Genomic DNA, 21,703 nt, shown 5'->3' with positions numbered 1-21,703 from the left:
TATGCTTTCTTGTTACACATCCGGTTATGAATATGATTCAAATAGTTGTGAAGAGGAAAGCATACATGTTTGCAATTGATTAAAGAATTTATTCTGTGTCATTTTGAGGCAAACGGGCGGGGGGGGATGTCACACCCAAAAATGGCGACCAGCTCCTGTGAGGAATGAATCAGCTCGTTTCCACAGGCTGATAAATTCCTTCCATGGAGCTTGGATGCCCTATTCTGGCGGCTTTTGGGTGCAACACAAGGTTTTCAGACAAACAGTACAGCAAAATACATTGACGTGATGGGAGGACTGCTACAATGTGTCTTTTTGTCGGTCAAGGGGGTTACTAAAGTGACGTCACGTACGGACTCGTCACCAACTCAAAAACAAGACTTCCTGAATAGTCAGCGCGAGTCTTAAAACGTAAAATATAGCTATATGCGGTGGAATCTTATTAAAATACGTCAAAAGTCATTTGAAGCCATTTTACAAATTATGGACACAACTTGTCCGGAGACGTCGGTTGTCCTTTAAGAGAATAAACCCTGACTGAAGACCCAGAGGCGCTCAATGTTTCGGGGATTGTGTGACATTTTGTATGTGTGGAAAATCAACAATGACATTGCATGTTGTGTGTATTGATGGAATTGTGTGTTATACAAGCAATGAGCTTCAGCTACTACTTAAAGGACAACTGACGTCACTTTTTTGTTTCTTAACTGACATCAGAAAAACGTTTTATAGCATCTAAAATATCCAAAACACACAGTATGATATTTTTAGTCAAATGCAAAACACCAATAAAAATGACTTAAAGTACTTCAATTTGAAACCGGAAGTGGCCGGTTTCAGAAGGTCCCGCCCCCATGTTCGTGGTGTCACGGCAAGACTTCTTGCCTTGCTCGAGAATCAAAACAATGGCTTCAGATTCGGAGAATATGCTTTCTTGTTACTCATCCAGTTATGAATATGATTCAAATACTTCTGAATAAGAAAGCATACATGTTTGCAATCGATTAAAGAATTTATTCCGTGTCATTTTGAGGCATCAGGGGTGGGAAACGTCGCACCCAAACAAGGCAGAAAATGGCGACAAAGCTCCGTGTAAGGAATTAATCAGCCTGTTTCCACAGGCTGATTAATTCCTTACACGGAGCTTTGTCGCCCTCTTCTGCCTCTTTTTGGTCCTACATGAAGTTTTCAGACAAAAGTTTAGCAAAATGCATGACGTCATGGAAGAACTGCTACAATGTGTCCTTTTTTCGGTCAGGGGGTTCCTTCAGTGACATAGGGTGAGGACTCGTCACCAACTCAAAAACAAGACTTCCGGAATATTCTTAAAACGTAAAATATAGCTATATGCGGTGGAATCTTTGTAAAATACGCTCAGTAGAAGTCATTTGAATCCATTTTACAAATTATGGACACAACTTGTCCGGAGACGTCGGTTGTCCTTTAAACGTCCCATGGAGCAAAAATGGATGGTGAGTGGGGGAGGGCAACTCAAACAGAGCGAGGCCACCATCTGCTCTGATGTTCATCGAGAGAAAAGCTGTCTTAGTTTGTCAAACAAACAACAGTGTTCCCGTGTGGTCTTGTAATTCCATTTGACACGACTTCCTTATGAAATATGACATGTATGATATGTTTATCAGTGGGAAACAGTCACAGCGCCTTCCTTTGTTTTGTACCCCCTAATCATTTTTATCTTAACTATTAAATGTTGATAGTGGGTCATTTTAGGATGTATTTAATCATAAATACATCTCCAGAGGTTTCTGTTATAGCAGTTTGGAGTGTCATGGGGAAATAACGGCAGGCATCAGTGGGCGCGTTCGACCCAAAGCCCTTATTGGTAGTGTAGTTTATAAAACGCAACACAGTAGTGGTTTTCTTGCAAATAAACTACAGTACCCATAAATCTGTCGTTTTACCCGCGCATGCGCTTTGTGTGTTTTCTGCTCCATGTGTAGGCGAATCACGTGTGGAGTAACCGTTCGTCGTCATGTCTCTGCTGTAAGCAGAGCCTCACGCAAGATTTTTTTTTATTTTTTCCTCCTCTCGCTGCCGCTTTTGTTTTTACAGCTGCTTGTTTTCTTTTTGCATATCCCCTTTACTGAAGAATGAGCGAAAACGATGACGTCGAAGTCGACAGCGATGTATGTGCCTCACTTTCCCCCCCTCTTAAAATGCAGCTAGCTTAGATAGCAACTTTGTCGCTGTAACCTGCTCCGAGCTATCCGATTTAGCCCGGTTAGCTCGTAGGCTAAAATACCTAATCCAGAAAATGTATTTGGGAGTTGGAACGTGTATTTGGGGTGATAACTTTTGTGGTGTGTTATTGAAACAGCGAACAATCCCCAAAGCGTAGCGATGGCGTCTACTCCGTGCTTCAAATAAATGTTAGGATTGTGCTCGTTCCATTGGTAGAACAGCACCAACCGTTTGTTTGCAAACATGCTAATTTATTTCTTGATTACATTCGAAAATAAAATTGGAGTTTACATATTTTTTCACCGGCACTTGGTAGCACATTTTATGCACAATTAATCTCCACGGTAGCAAGGTCAGGACATTTGAGAGTGTTAACTTTACATGGTTTCTATCTTGCGTCATTCAATACCAGTTTTGTTTAATATAAATCGAAAGAACAATAATATTCCAACACACATTGCTAATATAGCGCTACGGGGTTTAAAAATCAGCCATGTTGTGTATCCGTTGAATTACTACTGGTTTATATTGCAACCCTTTGCTTTTAATGGTCAGTTAATATATATACTCGGTTAGTAGCCGGCGACATTAATATGAACCCAGAAAGCATTGTCGTGATCTTTTGATTGTATTTCCGTGCTGACTCGTTTCCGTGTAAAATGCAACAGGATTATTTCGTGCAAGTCTGTCGCATTACATGATTTCTAATTACACCTCCTAATATTTTAAAAGCGACATAGTTGTGTGCATGCGAAATCATTCAACGTCCCTGTTCTTGTTATATCTCGGTGGATTTCACGGATACCCATCCCCCACGAGTTGTTTAAGCTGCTGCTTATAAAGCCACACATTGCTTGCAGGCCTGTCAAGCTTTCATCCATTGGTGTGATGTACACATCTAGAGCAGTGTTTCCCTAACCATTATTGAGCCAATGTTGTATATTTTAAAATGTTCAAGTCCTACTGCATGGCTATCAGAACAGAAATGTAGCCAAGACCAGTTAAGATATGTTTTTAAATCTAAAATCTCTTTGAAGTCCTTTTAAAAATCCCTTGGACTTTAAAGCTTTTTATCCAGCATTGTTTGATGATCCTCTGTCATGATCAAGCCATCTCTACGTCTTTGAAATCGGTACCGCTTGGTAATCTCCATGATTTTCCGAAATGCAATAAGATGATGTTCTTCCGGGCCGTGATTTTTTAGATGCTCAGTGCGTTATCATGCTCATACAAATCTTCCTCCTTCTTATACATTGAACAAAGCTAAGACCACAGGATCTCCGAATAGACGTGCTAGTTGATCGACTGGACGAATTGTCAAATACAGTGGACGATGGCTCCCACATCGAATAATGTAATTAACGTGACTTGGTTTTGGTGGAATCTGTTGGATTCTTCTACTAACGCTGCTGGCGTTGTGCGCGAGGATATTCCGTTCTTGGTTATGAGTGTAACAACAAATCTATTTGAATTGGAAATTCGCTTATGATTTGATGAACCAAAATTAATTGCGAAATTTTGATATAGTTGTATCCTTGGATTGTACTGCATCTCATCTATTAAGATATACATGTATATGTGTTGACACTTTTGAACCAGAAAATTTGCCTTGAGCTTTTCTAATTCTACAGTAATCAGCAGTGGGACATAGATAGGCTGTACGGCTGAAAGATATAATCATAATGCTAATAGATTTTTTTTCGAAACGCCTTTCAAAACTGACACTTTACAGTGATGATGGTTGAATCTTGCAATATCGCTAATACTCCGATATTCATTGGAAATTCATTGCATGTTTTTGAGACGCACATACATGGCATGACCGCAACACCTTTTTTTCTAGATATTGTGCAGCCCTTCTAGGCTGTAATTGTCGTTCCCTGTTTACGCATTGTGCCGAGTAAGCATTCCGCGCCACCAGCAAACATTACCATTTTTTTCATTAAAACTTGCACAGCTGGTTTTTGCCAGAAGTGAGGTATGCATAAGCAGCTGAATGGGCCATATGATTTAACGTTGTTCTCTTTGTCATTGCAGGCAGATAAGCGAGCTCATCACAACGCGCTGGAGCGCAAACGCAGGGACCACATCAAAGACAGCTTTCACGGTTTACGAGACTCTGTGCCTGCACTGCAAGGAGAGAAGGTGAGAGGAAATGTATGTGTCTCCACTCAAGATCCAACATGACACATGCACGCACAAGCCTCACAAAACAGGAAAGGCATGAGGTGCCGACCCACCCCAAAGTCAATAGACGAGCCTTTTATTCCATGCAAATAGGACACTTACATCGTCAGAATCTGAACAGATGAGTGAAAGTCACACACTGTACTCTCCATTGACCGTGTCTTGGAGGTTAGAGCTTAACTTGTGACATCAACCCCTAATGTCATAACTGCCAAAAGTTTGTGATTCACTTGCTTTATTTTAAACCTTGCAGGTGTCGTTTTTTTTGCGTCATAGCGCCCCCTGTGATTATGCGTCTACAGCAGCGCATATTGCAAATTTCGTTCTAACACTGAACCCTATTTGGAACTACCGTATTTTCCCGTGTATAAGGCGCACCCAAAAGCCTTCATTTTCTTCAAAAGATGACCTTGCGCCTCATACTCCAGTGCGCATTATATGCCAAATAATATTGAGCCACAACAGGTCTCGCAACTACTGTCAGCAGCCACTGACTCCATTTCCTCTTGTAGAAGAAGTAGTGCGTAACCCCAGCCTCTACTGTAGCGCCTTATAATGTGGTGTGCCTTATATTTGAAAAAGTTGTGTATATACAGGGTGACCCAAAAAAACGGGCCCCAACTATAATTAGGCCTCATTTCTTAGTGTTTTGTCCGAATGAAATGAAAATTTTGTAATAACTAATTTAGTATATTCAAAACATCACATCAAGTAGACTGTCCTTAGGATAGCATCAAAACATGTCCCAAGATTGGCTGAAAGAGAACTTCGGAGGCCGAGTGATCAGTCTCAAGACTGATTTTTAGTGGGCATCCCACAGCCCGGATCTAAGCACCGCAGGTTTTTTTCTTTGGGGCTATCTTAAGGACATAGTCTACATAGGGAAACCCAGACCCATCACGGAACTCAAGAAAGCCATCCGGGAGGAGATGAGAGCTATTACCAATTCAGTCTGTAAGAACGTCACGGACAACTTTGTGCTGAGCTAAATGGACGCCATGTCGAACATAGGCGAAAGACCCGAGTGTTTTCATGTGATGTTTTGAATACAGTGATACCTCAGCTGACGAGCGCTTGAGCTCACAAACATTAAATTCGCGAGCATCTAGTCTTGGCTGATGAACTAGTTTTCGACGGACGAACCAAACCACACAGCGTCACGGTGGTTGGCGGATTAGTTTTCGTCACCCCCTTTCTTTGAATGCGGTCGTGCTTTGTTATCAAGTGGACTACTTTTGCTATTATTGGACTGAAACAGACCCCACCACAGGCTAGTGTTAAGCCTAAGAAGACATTAAATAAAATTACGATAGAGCAGAAGAAGATCATCGAAAAACATGCATGAGGTTTGCGTTTGTGTGTAGCGTCCCATTACCAGTACGCTAAGTCGACCATTGCTACGTGTGGCTAAGGGTGTTTCTGTGTTGTCTAAGCAACGTTCTTAGGCAATAGAAGAGGTTGAAAATTTTTTGTTGATTTGGATTAACGAAAAGCAGCTAGCAGGGAACGGTGTCAGTGAGGGTATTATCGCCGAGAAAGCACAGCAACTTCACTCGGATATCATCAAGAGGAAACGACATCAACGACAATCACAAAGGTAAATAAAACAACGTTATTATACAATACAGTTTATTTCTTTAATTACAATACAATAGCACATTTATTCTACATAAAATAAGGTATATTTTGTGTAGTTTTAAGGCTTATTTAGTAGAAAATAATGTTTTATGACCTGGGAATGGATTATTCTCATTTATGAGAAGGTTTCTTCAGCCGTCATCTGTACAAATGTGAAGGTTTCGGATGTTTCGCCTCCTATCCAAGAGGCTTCGTCAGCGAACTAAAGTCTGACTGGTCGTATCGGCCCCATTTATATATCCCTAATGTCCAGACATGGTGGCGCCGGACACAGCTATGATAGGCATTACGAAAGTTGCCTAACCTGTTTTGCCTAAGCAGGCTATTGTATGAACGATCCAAATTGAACCTCACCCCACCAGACCGGTTTAATGAAGGATTTTGTTGTTTTATAAGAATCGCTTCTTTTACCCCCCTTTCAAACCATCTATGTTCTTTCTCTAAAATTTTAACCTCATTGTCGTCAAATGAGTGGTTGCTAGCTTTTAGGTGCAAATGTACTGCCGATTGAGGTCCACTTATATTATCCCTGCGATGTTGATAAAATCTTTTTTTGAGAATTTGTTGAGTCTCCCCAATGTACTGCTCTTTACAATTTTCATTCTTACAATGTATGGAATAAACTACATTACTTTGTTATTCATTTGGTAGCCTATCTTTTGGATGCACTAATTTTTGCCTTAACGTGTTTATCGGTTTGAAATAAGTAGGAATTTTATGTTGCCAAAGGACTCTGTAATTTTTCAGAAACTTTTGCAATGTACGGTACTGCTACTCCTCTCCTTTTTGTATCTTGAGAATTATTGGTTTCATTCCCTATTCTTTCTTTCTGACATTTGTTGAATGACCACTGAGGGTACCCACAGTTAGTGAGTGCTCTCCTGATATGTTTTGACTCCTTTTCTCTACCTTCAGTGCTAGTTGGTATTAGTTTAGCCCTATGCTGGAGGGTTCTGATAACTCCTAGTTTGTGTTGTAAAGGGTGGTTAGAGTCAAAAAGTAAATATTGGTCAGTGTGCGTAGCCTTCCTAAGGATTTCTGTTTTTAGCGCTCTGTCCTCTTTTATAATTACTTTACAATCCAAGAAGGCTAGTTGGTTCTCTTGAATGTCCTCACGAGTAAATTTAATGTTGAAGTCTACAGAGTTGAGGTGATCTGTGAAGGATTGAATTTCTTGTTTCCTAATTATGACAAAAGTATCGTCCACATATCTAAACCAGTGTCTAGGTTTTGTCCCTGGGAAGGATGTGAGGGCCTGTTTCTCCATCTCTTCCTTGTAAAGATTAGCCACTATGGGTGAAACTGGTGAGCCCATAGCACAACTATGAATTTGTTTATAAAAATTTCCCGAAATTGAAAATACGTAGTATTAAGGCAGATTTCTAATAATTGGCAGATGTGATCCGGTTTAAGTTTGGTTCTTTCATGCAGAGAAACATCCGCCAGCAGCCTCGTCCTCACCACTGAGACTGCTGCTGGGGTTGGGACAGATGTAAAGAGAGAAGTCACATCGTATGAAAGGGGGGTAAAAGAAGCGATTCTTATAAAACAACAAAATCCTTCATTAAACCGGTCTGGTGGGGTGAGGTTCAATTTGGATCGTTCATACAATAGCCTGCTTAGGCAAAACAGGTTAGGCAACTTTCATAATGCTGATGAGGGTCGTTATGCTGATGAGGTGATACCGGTGGGAGTGGGGGTAATAGGCCAGTCGTTAGTCAGGAATGTAGGAACAATCAGTGGGGCCACAAGGAGGGGTCCTCTGCCCCCCCAACCTGAGAGTAGGGACCTATCATAGCTGTGTCCGGCGCCACCATGTCTGGACATTAGGGACATATAAATGGGGCCGATACGACCAGTCAGACTTTAGTTCGCTGACGAAGCCTCTTGGATAGGAGGCGAAACGTCCGAAACCTTCACATTTGTACAGATGACGGCTGAAGAAACCTTCTCATCGATGGACCACTCCTGTACGACTGAGAGCTTACACAGATGTATTATTCTCATTTTTAATGGTTTCTTGTGGGAAATAAATGTTCGGCAGACGAACTTTTTCCCTTACACACACTTTCTGGGAACCAATTAAGTTCGTGAGCTGAGGTATCACTGTATAATGAACTAGTTATGACCAAAGTTTCATTTCATTCGGACAAAACACTAAGAAACTGGGCCTTTTTCCCGGTCACCCTGTATTTATATGTTACCTATTGCTTTTTTTTCATTCATTGAAAGTGCGGCTTATGTGGAAACATTTGAAAATACACCATTCGTTGGGTGTGCACCTTATACTCCGGTGCGCCTTATACACCGAGAAATACGGTATTTATAACTCCCTCCATCATTGGCTTTGGCCACAGCTCCAGCTTCTGAAAAATAGCCCAATGCACATTATGCTACCACTGCCTCACTTTTCTGTATGCATGATGTTCTGATGTAGAACTATGGCCAAAAAGTTCAGCCTGGATTTCATCCGACCATAGCACATTATCCCATATAGATGACGACCGGTAATTTCGTTTTGGGGCATGCTGGTTTTCTAAAGATGGAATATGGGCCTGAGTCAGGATGGAGGGAACTGTGAACTAGTCAAAATAGTATCCACTGTTTGCAAAACTGCTAGAAGGCAAGAAGTAATGTCTGAAAAATCCTGCAACATATGGACTTTATTTCGGTGACGCAGAGGCAATGTTGGCAGGTTTATGCCGATTCCGTTTTAACACCAGTTTGACTGTATTTCACATCTGTCGACCTTGGCTAATAGCTGCCCTTATAAATTATTACAATTCTCGTGTAAACGTTGAAGTACGCCATACATGAGTTGAAATGATTAAAAAAAAACGCTTAGACAAGTGGTAATGCAGACAGCTTTCTGTGCATGTGCATGTTATGCTTTTATCAACCTGATTATAATCAGTGATTTAAAAAAATATTTCCTATTGAGGATTACTTTTGCTGGCTTACTATGACAATAGTTGTGATCGGCGGCAGCATTGTTGTTGGCTACCAGCAGTTGAGGTGAACTGGATTTGAGCCAAAATGGTCTTTGTAAGATCGGTTCACAATGTAATTTTCCCCCCTTATAAAAGTTGTAGTATGCCATACATTATTTGAAATGATTAAAAAAAGAAGTATACAATACGGGAGAACATATAAGTTGTTTGATCAATTCTGAACACAGCCATGTCGCCAGTTATGCAACAACTTAATCTGATTTTTTTTTAAATATATTTTCCAGTACTTTACTTATTCATCTTTACTGTATCGCACAACCCCAGAATTTTAAATAGAGATGCCTATACTTTTCAAACCCACTTGAAACATTCACAGCCCAACACTTGAAAACTCGCTCCCGTTTCCTCCACCCCTAGCATAGACCAATATTGGTATTGTTGGCATTGACAAATGAATTCATCTTGATGACATGTTGTTTTATGTGATTGCATTTGATAATTTTTCAGATGAGTGCATACTGTGACTGTATTGACTGTTTTGACTGTTTTCACTGCATCGTTGCTTCATGTCTCTCTGAAATTGTCTGCTGACAGAGCTCTGTTAAACAGGCTTCCCGAGCCCAGATTCTTGACAAAGCCACTGAGTACATTCAGTACATGAGACGAAAAAATCACACTCACCAGCAAGACATCGATGATTTAAAGAAGCAAAATGCACTGCTCGAACAACAGGGTATGTACGCTCTTTGAGAACCGAGCCACACGCAGAACATTTGTGGAACCTCCCGAGATCCGAGTCCAAATATTTTACAGGGTGGCCTGTAACAAGTCACCGTTGATAGTCGGCTTATGGCAGTGGTTACGGGCACCTGCGTTGAAGTCACTGGACAATGGCTCAAAACCACAACTCCATTATCAAAATAGTTGTTCATTAACTCATTCACTGCTAGACAGGTACAAAAATGTGTCCACTCCAGTGCCATGGTTTTTGTCATTGTCGCTCGAATTCCAGGTCCCAAAGAATATTGAGTTTTAGGACTACATAAACAATTGATGCAGCGTAGGAAACCTCATACCCTCTTCTTTTATCAGAAAAAAAGAGTTAATTCCTAAATTATATGGTTCTGGAGTTATATGAGCTTGAAATGAGGATGGCTGTCCAAAATACAATGCAATACATATTGGTTTATATAGCACTTGAACAACAGGTGAAGCTGGAACAAAGCGCTAACATATAAAAATGGCAAATGATGTTCCCTTGTGGAAGGGAAAACATTGCCAGAGGTCTGGCCAGCGTTTTATCAGCACCCAAGCATGAAAAACAAAACATGAATTAATTCGAGAATGGCACCCTACGTCATATTTTCAATTCCCAAATACATTTTTGAATGGCAGTGAATGAGTTAATTAACAAATTTTGACAGCTTCGCTTGCTTACGATTTATCATGAATTAGAATTTGATTGCTTTATTTTATACACAGCCACATCCCTAATAATTACTGTAGTCACGTGTTTAACCGCATCTCACTTAGTTTTCCTTCCCCTATGACATACCTGCCAACAACTCCGGTTTTCCCTTAATGAGTACGGTTTTCATTATCCCATTCTGGGTTATGGTTTATTCATGAAAATTACGGTTTCAAATAAAAACAATAAGTCAAAAATCGCCAAAATAGTTAACACTCAACGTTCATTCAAAACACGAGATCACTATGTATCTAAATTTAGAACAGGCGATCGGTACAGTGCCGGCTGGTTGCTTACTTCAGATAAAGAGTTAGCATCATTTTTATCATTCTCATGTAATGGCATCTGCCGGAGAAAAAACAACATAAAGTGGGAAATCTAAAAGAAAACTACAGTTGTTTTTGCAAGGAATACTCCCAAGCATTTCTAGGAGTTATACTTTGGTCAAGAACAGGTGAAAATGACGCGAGTGTAATAATATAATAAATACATTTAATTTCTAAGCGCCTTTCAAAACTCTCAAGGAGACTTTACAGTCACAAGATTTTTTTTTTTTTGTGCGGTTGAGCAGCGGCAGCCATTCGCGCCAGCGTTCACTCTACCCTGAAGTAAGACCGCAGCAAAGTTCTGAGTTTGATAGCTATTTTTGTCAACCCAAAGGAATGAAGTTTAGGTGTGCACATTTCAAGTTACTAACAATGTCTTTCAATTTGTTGTACTTTTCAAACAAGATAGATTATTAAATGTTTGGTTAATTGTAAAATACTTCTGTTTTGTTTTCTTAAAATAGTAGCAAACGGTATTTTCATGATTGACAAGTTGAAAAATTGGTATTTTTTCACAAGTATATCTTTGACATTGATCAACATTTGTATGGTGTTTTTAGCCTTATTTTAAGTAGCTGCAAGACTAAAAATCGCCCCCCTGACCGACCTTATAAAGATTAACAAGATAATAAACACAGTGCCTATTGCACGTTTTCTTTGGCTTTTGCATGACCTTCTCGTTATATCGATATCGGATATATCGATAGTCCCGGTTATATCGATACTATTTCTATGCACGCACGGAGAAAATGACATGCAAACAGGGTCGGATATATCGATAGTCCCGGTTATATCGATATTTTTTCGGACTCCCTTGAATATCGATATAACGAGACTTTACTGTATATAAATGTGTGTGTGTGTGTGTGTGTGTGTGTGTGTGTGTGTGTGTGTGTGTGTGTGTGTGTGTGTGTGTGTGTGTGTGTGTGTGTGTGTGTGTGTGTGTGTGTGTGTGTGTGTGTGTGTGTGTGTGTGTGTGTGTGTGTGTGTGTGTGTGTGTGTGTGTGTGTGTGTGTGTGTGTGTGTGTGTGTGTGTGTGTGTGTGTGTGTGTGTGTGTGTGAGACTGACCGTGGTCCCTGAACCCCGGCATATTATTCGGCTTTCAGAAGTTGGCAGGTATGCTATAATATAAAACATTTTTTTCAATTGAGATTGGTCCACATGTGAGGTTCATCCGCCATCCCAAATGGCTTTCACTTGACTTCGGAGGTTCCACTCTAGGGCCAGGTTATGCCTCGTGCAGCGTTGGGGGTGGCGCACCTCACTTATCGAGCTTTGTTTTTTTTTAATGGCAGTGCGTGCTCTGGAGAAGGCCAAGGGCAACAATCAGCTGCAAAGCAACTATTCCTCTGACAGCAGCCTGTATACAAACCGCAAAGGGAGCGCGGTATCGGCCTTTGACGGCGGGTCCGACTCCAGCTCAGAATCGGAGCCCGAGGAGCCTCCGACCCGAAAGAGGCTGCGTGTGGAGCCCAGCTAGATTCTCCGGCTAACTCCCCTCCACCTCACCCACTTGTTGTTTGTTTTCTTCTTCCCCACCAGCCTAAAAAGTCCTCTTAGCTGTATGCACTCAGCCCTGCCTTCTTACTTCAGCCAGTCAAGAGGCGAGGTGGAGACTGCGTGAGAGAGATGCTATATATTGTGTATAAAATGCTTTGACTTTCCTGAGCATCCTGTCACTTTTCCTCTCCTCGTGTCCCAGCATGACACTCCTACCCCACCCCCCTTCCACCCCAAAAGTGAGGCAGCTCTGCAATTTTGGAAGATTCAACGCTTTTCAATCCTCACACTGACCTTAATTTTAAGGAATGTGGAGATAAAGTATGAGGCGTTTGGTCAGACAACATGCAATTATTGGGGGGGAGTTGCTTTCACAAAAAATGTTGATTGGGAATAGTTTACCTTTTAAAATCTACTCTACTTTTCCCCCCAAATGAATGTTATGTTATGCAAAACAAACTTACTCAGTGTAGATGCCTGAATCGTTGTGTTTTGAAAGTGTTTTGTGGAATCAAATGAAACTCCCTTATTTATATTGAACGTCCACCATTGATGTCATTTATGTTTTGGGCTTGAAAAGGACAAACATTCTATTGGTTTTATAGCTTCACCCCCACCACCGGTTCAGCTATTTCCTGTCCTCTTTTTTTTTATTCTGTCAGACAAAAACTAAGCACCAAATTGATACTGAATGTTACACAGTACAGTTCAACGTTATTATTAGGAATGATCTCTTGGTTCAGTGTGGTCGTATATTTACCCAATCCGAAATGGTGTCACTTTTGCAAAGAAAAAAAATTCCCGAGAATATTTTTGCCTGTGCTGGGAACGTTTCTTTTAATTTTTCCCCCTTTACTCAGAGGTAAACAAGTGTGTATGTAATCAATATTTGTTTGTTCCATTCCATGGAAATTACAGGTATGTTGTACATACTGCCAACGGGTGTCTTGCAAGTTAAGACATACCTTGAATAAAACTTATCCTTATCGGATGTATTTCTGACTTTGTGTGTTTGTGTTTATGGACTCAGATTTTATTGCCTCAATGCTTGGAAATATGTTTGGAAAGAGCCCAATGTTACAGAATGGACTACACACCACGCCCGGCGATGATTCCCCACGACAATGTATTTGGGGCAAATCAAAGACAGCAGAATTACTTCTGAAGGCCTTGAGGACATTAGATTGGCATGTCAACTAAAATCATCTGATAGAAAGAATTTGTCATCCGAAAATCTAGAAATGATTGTTTTGAATAACGTTATTGGTTGAATTTCCACTTGTGCTATGTAAGGTTTTGTTGCCACCTAGTGGACAAAATAGTCTCCACTACCGTATGTGCATTTCACATTCTCAAATATTGTGACTAGAAGAAGATAAAGCATCTTAAAGGATTTAAAAGTTCTGTTTGTGATGTAGGAAAAGAGATGCCCATTTCACGGTAAGATCAGAGCATTGTCATCAAATGGTGAGTATAGTTTTTGCTTTTTTGAATGTTGCTGTGCCGATGACCATTTTGTGTTTGGGAGCCTTTTTTTACTGAGCGAGTTGCTTGTTCTGTAGCCACAAAGGGACATAAGTCTTCTTGTGCCGGTCCCAAGCCCGGATAAATACAGAGGGTTGTGTCAGGAAGGGCCTCCGACGTAAAAGCTTGGCCAAAACAAACATGCGGATCAAACCTCTAAAGATGGAGGACACTGGTTTGCTGTGGCGATCCCTTGAAGGGAAAAGCCGAAAGGAAAAGAAGAATGTGCTGATCGAGGCAGAACAATTAATTGATTTTCCACTAGAGGGCAAAACACCCAACAATTGTGTCTTTTTGCCCTTCACACACGATAACTAACATTGTTTTCATCAAGGCAAAGTTTTACGCCAATACATTTATGAAGATATTGGGTTGAGACTTGAGACCATTATTTTAGCATCACTATATACTGTAATATGTTATATTTTTGTGCGGTTGTGAGCCATGAGGGTTCTATTGAAATTTGTCCCATGGCTCAATAAAATTTGGGAGCACTGCCCTACAAATGGAAATTTTTGGTTAATTTTGTCAGTGAAATGAAAGTATTCGAGAATTGTGTCAAAAGTTAAAACATTTCACATGAATAAGTTTTTTTTCAAGCTGATAATCAAGGAATACGAATACAAATTTAATTTAGTCTGAAATGTAATTTAATTGAATTGCATTTCTGACTAAATTACATTTTAAATTACATTTCTGACTAGAGTATACCGTAAACTTGACAAAACAGTCCATTTTGAAGGGTGAAACATGTTTGCTTTGTCACATTCACAGACGCTGGGCTTTTCGAAAAGAGATGTCGCCTTATGGCTGAGATGTCACACTATACCGTCCGATAAATATAGTAACTTATTCGGTCTTCTCCACCAAAATAGTCAACGAATTCAAGTATGAACGAACATATATTTACACAAACCAAAAAAGTATCACCCAATTCACGAGCTCGGATATGTGGACAACGTCGCTGTTCCCGGCACTTGCTGGAAAAAGTAGAATGCCCGAGCTGACTTGAATCTAACGAGTATCAGCCGGGTAATTAGCGAAGACGTCAGGTGCATGCAAAACATGGAGAAGTCATTCCCAGTCAAGTAAAAGTTTTTTTAACAGTCAGTCATGGCGAAGCAGTATGATATTTTGTTCCGGATTCTCCTACTCGGCGATTCGGGTGTCGGCAAGACGTGTATGCTACGCCGTTTCACGGACCGAGAGTTCGATACTGGGCATATCTCCACCATCGGTAAGAAATTAGAAACGTTTGACGTCTTTCCTTAAAACTCCCGGATGTGACCCACCTGCCGAACCAACACGAATTTTAGTCATGCATTTGTGAACTCTGAATGTAAGCTGTCTTTACGCGTTTAAAGTATTTTTCCTGTGAAGTTATGTTTACTTTTAGTCTAGTGGAGTCAAAATAGCTCTACTTGTTGGCCCAGCAGGTTTGGTCGTGACCGCCCCGGGGTGTGTGCGTTCGCACGCGCCAGAGAATTATTTTCAAGTTTCCTTATGGATACATTCAGAATGAACTGTCAATTAGCAGCACGGTGACATTTTTTCTTGGGTCTTACGTTTAATTCTGTAATGTGTTGGAGAGGGCAAGAATGTGAGACGGTTTGTTATGGTGAGGTGATTGAACTGCTAAAAAGTTCTGTCATTGCAATAACAGTGTATGAGAAACCTCGTCAGTTTTGTAAAGCTAAGCCTTCTTCTAAATTACTTTACAGACGCTCCACAAATTACGAACGACATAAATTCTGAACGGTCTGAACTGCGAGTTCGTGAGGTGAATTTGTAAATTTGTTTGTAAATTCATTCAGTTGTGTATGGAATGTATGTTTCAAGCTTATATCATTATGTTTAAGGTGTATATTAATATGTTTAAGGCTCGTGTAAGTAAACCTGTATTGGTTTGAACTGAAAAATAAAAATGTAACAATATATATGCTCTATAAAGATACGTATATGTACAACCAGAGAGATTACTACATATGTTACTCCAAAAATATTCGTATGCACCGTTGTTCGTAACTCGAATATTTGTAAGTAGGGGAGCATCTACAGTTCACTCTGATGGTTAGCAATGGCAATTAATCAAATATGACAACGATAACATCAGTCAAATATGCTGTGTGCAAGAGGCGGATAAAACAACAAACTTGTTCTCACTCTGTTGACATATTGTAATCCAAAAAAAGGAATTACACGCTGTCATTCCCAAGGCTTCCATTAAAAACTGTACTTTCGAAGCTGGTTTGCAACTAATCACATCAGGGATATTTGTCGCACATGAATGGGGATTATTCCCCAAGAAAGTTATTTCCAAGTAGGATCCTTTTATATATTATTTTTTTTATATTCTTCCAGCTCTTTGGAACAACAAATATTAAGATATATTAAAATAAAAGTGATTTTTTTAATGACACTAAAATTCAAATATAAAGGGGAGCAGGGTTACAAAATACTGAGAAGAGGAAGGCGGGAACACAGTACTAAAAAGAGTGAAGGGGATCTCTGCTGTTTTTCATGCTTGATGCTATTTTAGTTACATTTCCTCTTGATTTTTTATTTATTTTTTTTCCCCCAGCGGTGCCATCGGCCTACTGAAATTACACAAGTGCAGTTGCTGTCTCCTTGTAAAGCCTCAATGATTTAAACAAAGGCTCTTATAAAAGTGTCTCAGAGAACTCATAAAAATGCTTGCAAACTCAGTCGTGCATGTGCAATTGAAACCAGGATTTTTCCCCGGTTAGCCAGAATGAGTTTTCATCATTTGTATTGATTCATTTGTATCAATTTTCTTTTTTTTAGGTGTGGACTTTAAAATGAAAACTGTAGAGATAGATGGAATCAAGGTGCGGGTGCAAATATGGTGAGTTTTTTTTTCATGTTGGACTTATAGGTACCACTCAGAAAATTAGAATATTGTGAAAAAAGTTCATTCATTTAAATAATTCAACTTAAAAAGTGAAATGAATATATTATTTAGACTCATAACATGCATTGCAAGATACTTCAAGCTTTTGTTTGTTACAATTGTAATTATTATGGCTTATAGCTTATAAAAAACGCAAAATCAGTCGAAAAAAAAAAGAGTAGAGACGCTCCCCACCTTACGAACAAGATACATTCCGTTTTTTAGCATCGAAAATGCCCAAAACACGCAGGATGATATTTTTAGTCAAATGCAAAACACCAATAAAAATGAAAAAAGACTTAAAGTCTCTAAAAACTACTTCAAATTGAACCCGGAAGTGCCCAGTTTCAGAAGGTCCCACCCCCTTGTTCGTGGTGTCACGCCAAGACATCTTGCCTTTCTTGAGAATCAAAACAATGGCTTCATATTCGGAGAAGATTCTTTCTTGTTACTCATGCCGTTATGACTATGATTCAAATAGTTCTGAAGAGGAAAGCATACATGTTTGCAATCGATTAAAGAATTAATTCTGTGTCATTTTGAGGCATCTGGACAGAAATGTAGCACCCAAAAAATGCAGAAGATGGCGACAAAGCTCCGTGGAAATGGGTTGATTTGTCTCCTGGGAATTTTTGTCAGCGAATATCAAATAGTTGTCTTGGCGCAACACACAACGATCCGCCATCGCGTTATTTATGTTTTCCTTCTTATTTCGCCATCAACACGGACCAACACAAAGTTTTCAGACCAAACAAAGTACCACAAAATGCATTGTGTGTCCTGTCTCGGTCAGGGGCGTTCCTTCCGTGACGTGACGTCAGGAATCTTCACCAACTCTCTTAAAACGTAAAATATAGCTATATGCGGTGGAATCTTTGTAAAATACGCTCAGTAGAAGTCATTTGAAGCTATCTCTATCTTACAGCATCTCTGTCCAAACATTTTTCGACATCCCAGCAAAAATGTTCATATTTACCCTTGTTCGTAACTCGAATGTACGTAAGGGATTGTCTGTATACATTTTGTTCACCTGCCTGTATGATCCTCTCTGGCTGTTTTTAGGGACACCGCCGGTCAGGAACGCTATCAGACGATTACAAAACAGTACTACAGACGTGCACAGGTGACTTTGCTAAACTGATGCGATTTTTTTTTCCCCACCTAACATTCAGAAATTCGTTTTTGACAATGTTCTTCATGTTTTAGTGACTAAATATGTGAATATTTTGATAATAAAATTCCAACATACTTGCTTTTATGCCCAGGGTATTGTTTTTGTTTATGACATCACAAGCGAGTCCTCCTTTCAGCACATAGTCAAGTGGGCCACTGACGTCGACGAGGTAAACTAAGCCAACGTGAATCATACGTTGTAAGTAGGGAGCGAATAACACCTCACTTCTTCTTCTGTTGTCTCATTGCAAAGTACGCACCGGAAAAGGTGCAGAGGATTTTGGTAGGAAACAAATCGGACGAAGAGCCCAGGAGGCGAGTGACGAGGGAAGAAGGAAGCAAGGTTGGACTTAACTTTTTCTTTGTTGACACTTTTTTGAAAATTGTTATTTTAATTGGATTAGATTAGATTGAATTTGCCTTTATTAGTCTTGCAGTGTTATTTAGTGTGTAAAAACATGCACATGCAACACAGTATCAACATGTTGATTACAAATATGGGTATACAATATGCTGAAAAAAAATATTTTTAACTCATTCACTGCCATTCACGAATTTATTGGGAATTGAAAATATGACGTAGAGCGCCATTCCCGAATGTGTTTTTTGTGTTTTTCACGCTTGAGTGCCGATAAAGCGTTTCCTATGGCCTCTGGTAATGTTTTTTTTTTCTTTTCCACAAGCGGTTCCAGCTTCAGCTGTTGTTAAAGCGCTATATAAACCAATTTGTATGTATTGCATTGTATTTTGGACAGCCAGCCATTTCAAGTTCATATAACTCCAGACCTATATAATTTAGGCATTAACTCTTTTTTTCTGTTGAAAGAAGAAAGCCTAATGTTTGTTATGCGTCATTGACTATTTATGTAATCGTAAAAGTCAATATTCTGTGGATGCTGGAATTCGGGTGACAATAACAAAAAACCCTGACACTGGCGTGCACACATTTTTGCACGTCTGTCAGTGAATAAGTTAACACATGTGAAACAAACAAATCTTCGTAATGGTAACAAGACAGGAGATATTGGAAAACAGGGGAGATGGAAGGGATAAATTGTACTGCAATTACCTCTGGTTAATATTGTTGTGGCATGGTTTTAGCCAACAATAATCCTTTTGTTTTCATTTAAGATTTTTTTGCTAGCTCGCCGCTTGGCCTGATTCATTCTGCAACAGAACAATATCTGGCACATAGTGTGATGTGAGCGTCGCCACCCAAACATTCCCCTGTGATAATCCTGACAAATCTATGACCTGATCGGACACGAGAATTCTGATTTACCATAGTTTTTTAACAGTGAACTTGTTGTTATTGATTTGATCACACGGTAACTATTGCTCTAAGACTGCAAGGGGGAAGCTCAGCTTCCTCTGAAAAACACCATAAAAGTGCTGAAATGCGTACCGCTGTGTATACATTTAACTCATTCGCTGCCATTCCCGAATGTATTTGGGGAATTGAAAGGTATGACGTGGAGCACCATTCCCGAATTTGTTTGGGTTTTGGTTCTTCTTGTTTGGGTGCCGATAAAGCACTGGTCAGACTTCACTTCCACGAGGGGGCAGCATTTGCCTTTTGTCCGTGTTAGCGCTTTCTTACAGCTTCACCTGTTGTTAAAGCGCTATATAAACCAATATGTATGTATTGTATTGTGTACAGCCGCCACCAGTTCAAGCTCAGATAACTCCAGACCCATATAATTTAGGAATTAACTCTTTTTTTTTCTAATGAAAGAAGAGAGCCTCAGGTTTCTTCCGCTGACTTGAATGTTTATGTAGTCCTAAAACTCATTATTTTGTTGGTCCTGGAATTCAAGTGACAATGACAAAAACCCTGGCACTAGAGTGGACACATTTTTGCACATCATCTGGCAGTGTATGAGTTAATTTGAAGGGAGAGTTTTGCAATAATTATATACAGTAAAGTCTCGTTATATCGATATTCAAGGGAGTCCGAAAAAATATCGATATAACCGGGACTATCGATATATCCGACCCTGTTTGCATGTAATTTTCTCCGTGCGTGCATAGAAATAGCATCGATATAACCGGGAATATCGATATATCCGATATCGATATAACGAGACTTTACTGTATCAGAATTATAAAAAAAACACACTTTTTGTAATACAGTATTTTTCTCAAGCTGTCAGTATGAACCTGACAGGAAGACATTTGTAAAATGAAGAGTGAATCAGAAAAAATGTTGCACATCGTCTGGCAGTGAATGAGTTTATGGACTAAATATTTGCTAGGATACCTTTCTTTTGGTCTGAATCAAAAAAATCAAACACTTTCTATGCTAGTGTGACTTAAAATATCAAACGCAATGTTGCAGCTGGCAGAAAGGTACGGAATGGACTTCTTTGAGACCAGCGCGTCCACAAGCCACAACATCGAAAAGGTAAGGAGATCACCAACATCAAAAGTAAATTTATATTTATGTACACGTATGTATCCTCGAGGTATTTATATTATTTGTCTTTCAGTCATTCAGTCGAGTGACAGAACTGGTGCTGCAAGCTCACAAGAGAGACGTGGACAACCTGCTGGGATCTCTGGATGATTATTTAAACAAGGAAGGCCTCGACGAGAATGGGCAAGAAAAAAACGGAAACATTCGAAGAGTCTGTGGTTGTGCCTGAATCTTTTAAAACAGCATTTTCCTACTCCTTAATTGTTTTTTTGTTTGTTTGTAGACCCGCTTGTTTTTGTTGGTGACTGTATAGCTAAGTGCACTTTAGCACCATCTGCCAACAAAAGGCAGTAATCTCCAACATCTACTTTCCCTACTTTGAATCCTGTTGCTTTCTAATCTTATTTATAGATTGTTAATTTATAATGCATTGCTGCGGGAGGAAAGCGATAAATTATTTAAACCTCGAAACTTGAGGCTCCACTCGTTTACAAATGCAGTCAATGCAATACCGCTCTTTGTTTATTCTGTTTCTGAATGCGGTACGGCGAACCACTGCTATTCGCAGAGACACGGAAGGAGCTCTGCCACAAATAGTGAAAATCGTTGATGCCCCACCCAACAAGGTTTGGCATTGCTTTGTGATGCCACAAGAAGGTGCCATTTTTTGGGGGGGTTCAATAAGGTATGGCCAAAAAGCAAAGTTCTCAATCTACCGGTCGATCTACATCTCAACCCTCATCTATGGTCACGAGCTATGGGTTGTGTCCGAAAGAACGAGATCCCGGATGCAAGCGGCCGAAATGAGCTTTCTCCATAGGGTGTCCGGGCTCTCCCTGAGAGATAAGGTGAGAAGCTCGGTCATCCGAGAGGGGCTCAAAGTCGAGCCGCTTCTCCTCCACATCGAGAGGAGCTAGATGAGGTGGCTCGGGCATCTGATTAGGATGCCCCCAGGACGCCTCCCTGGTGAGGTGTTCCGAGCATGCCCCGCTGGCAGGAGACCCCGGGGACGACCCAGGACACGCTGGAGAGACTATGTCTCCCAGCTGGCCTGGGAACGCCTCGGGATCCGCCAGGACGAGCTAGAAGAAGAAGTGGCTGGGGAGCGGGGAAGTCTGGGCTTCCCTACTGAAGCTGCTGCCCCAGCGACCCGACCCCGGATAAGCGACAGAAGATGGATGGAAGATATGGCTGTGGCCTGACTTAATGAAACAATTACCCTTCACTTTGACATAGTTTCTTGTCACTAACACCCCCCGTAAAATTGGAAAGGTGGCATTATTTTTTGACAATAAACATAGATTTGGCGTGAGCACGAAAACAGGGTCTCGCTGCAAATAATGGGGATTTAATTAAAAAAGGAATATCCAAAATTAGTTGGACTTGTGAATGCCAAATCCCAAATA

General features: G+C 40.2%; 2 protein-coding genes across 5 annotated transcripts; both read left to right on the top strand.

The window, feature by feature from the left end:
• The first annotated feature begins 1,956 nt into the window (after positions 1–1,956).
• LOC148893542 (protein max-like) lies at positions 1,957–13,268 on the top strand. Of its 4 annotated transcripts, none has more exons than XM_089004330.1 (4): positions 1,957–2,147; positions 4,240–4,359; positions 9,588–9,711; positions 12,069–13,268. In XM_089004330.1, exons 1-4 carry the CDS (start codon positions 2,112–2,114, stop codon positions 12,251–12,253), a joined length of 465 nt encoding a protein of 154 aa, XP_088860456.1. In that variant the 5' UTR covers positions 1,957–2,111; the 3' UTR covers positions 12,254–13,268. The 4 variants fall into 4 exon arrangements, with proteins under 4 accessions (XP_088860456.1, XP_088860455.1, XP_088860457.1 ...); XM_089004329.1 differs by having other exon boundaries at positions 9,573–9,711; XM_089004331.1 differs by having other exon boundaries at positions 1,958–2,147; positions 4,240–4,347.
• A 1,551-nt stretch (positions 13,269–14,819) lies between these two features.
• Positions 14,820–21,568, top strand: LOC148893541 (ras-related protein Rab-15-like). Its single transcript, XM_089004419.1, has 7 exons — positions 14,820–15,034; positions 16,603–16,663; positions 17,771–17,831; positions 17,974–18,051; positions 18,135–18,224; positions 20,220–20,285; positions 20,371–21,568. Exons 1-7 carry the CDS (start codon positions 14,911–14,913, stop codon positions 20,524–20,526), a joined length of 636 nt encoding a protein of 211 aa, XP_088860545.1. The 5' UTR covers positions 14,820–14,910; the 3' UTR covers positions 20,527–21,568.
• Positions 21,569–21,703: the final 135 nt, after the last annotated feature.

The sequence above is a fragment of the Hippocampus bargibanti genome, linkage group LG09 (genome assembly GCF_051943395.1).
Source record: "Hippocampus bargibanti isolate YZ-2025 linkage group LG09, ASM5194339v1, whole genome shotgun sequence".
Classification (NCBI taxonomy): Eukaryota; Metazoa; Chordata; class Actinopteri; order Syngnathiformes; family Syngnathidae; genus Hippocampus; species Hippocampus bargibanti.
This window is presented reverse-complemented; position numbering and strand designations above follow the sequence as displayed.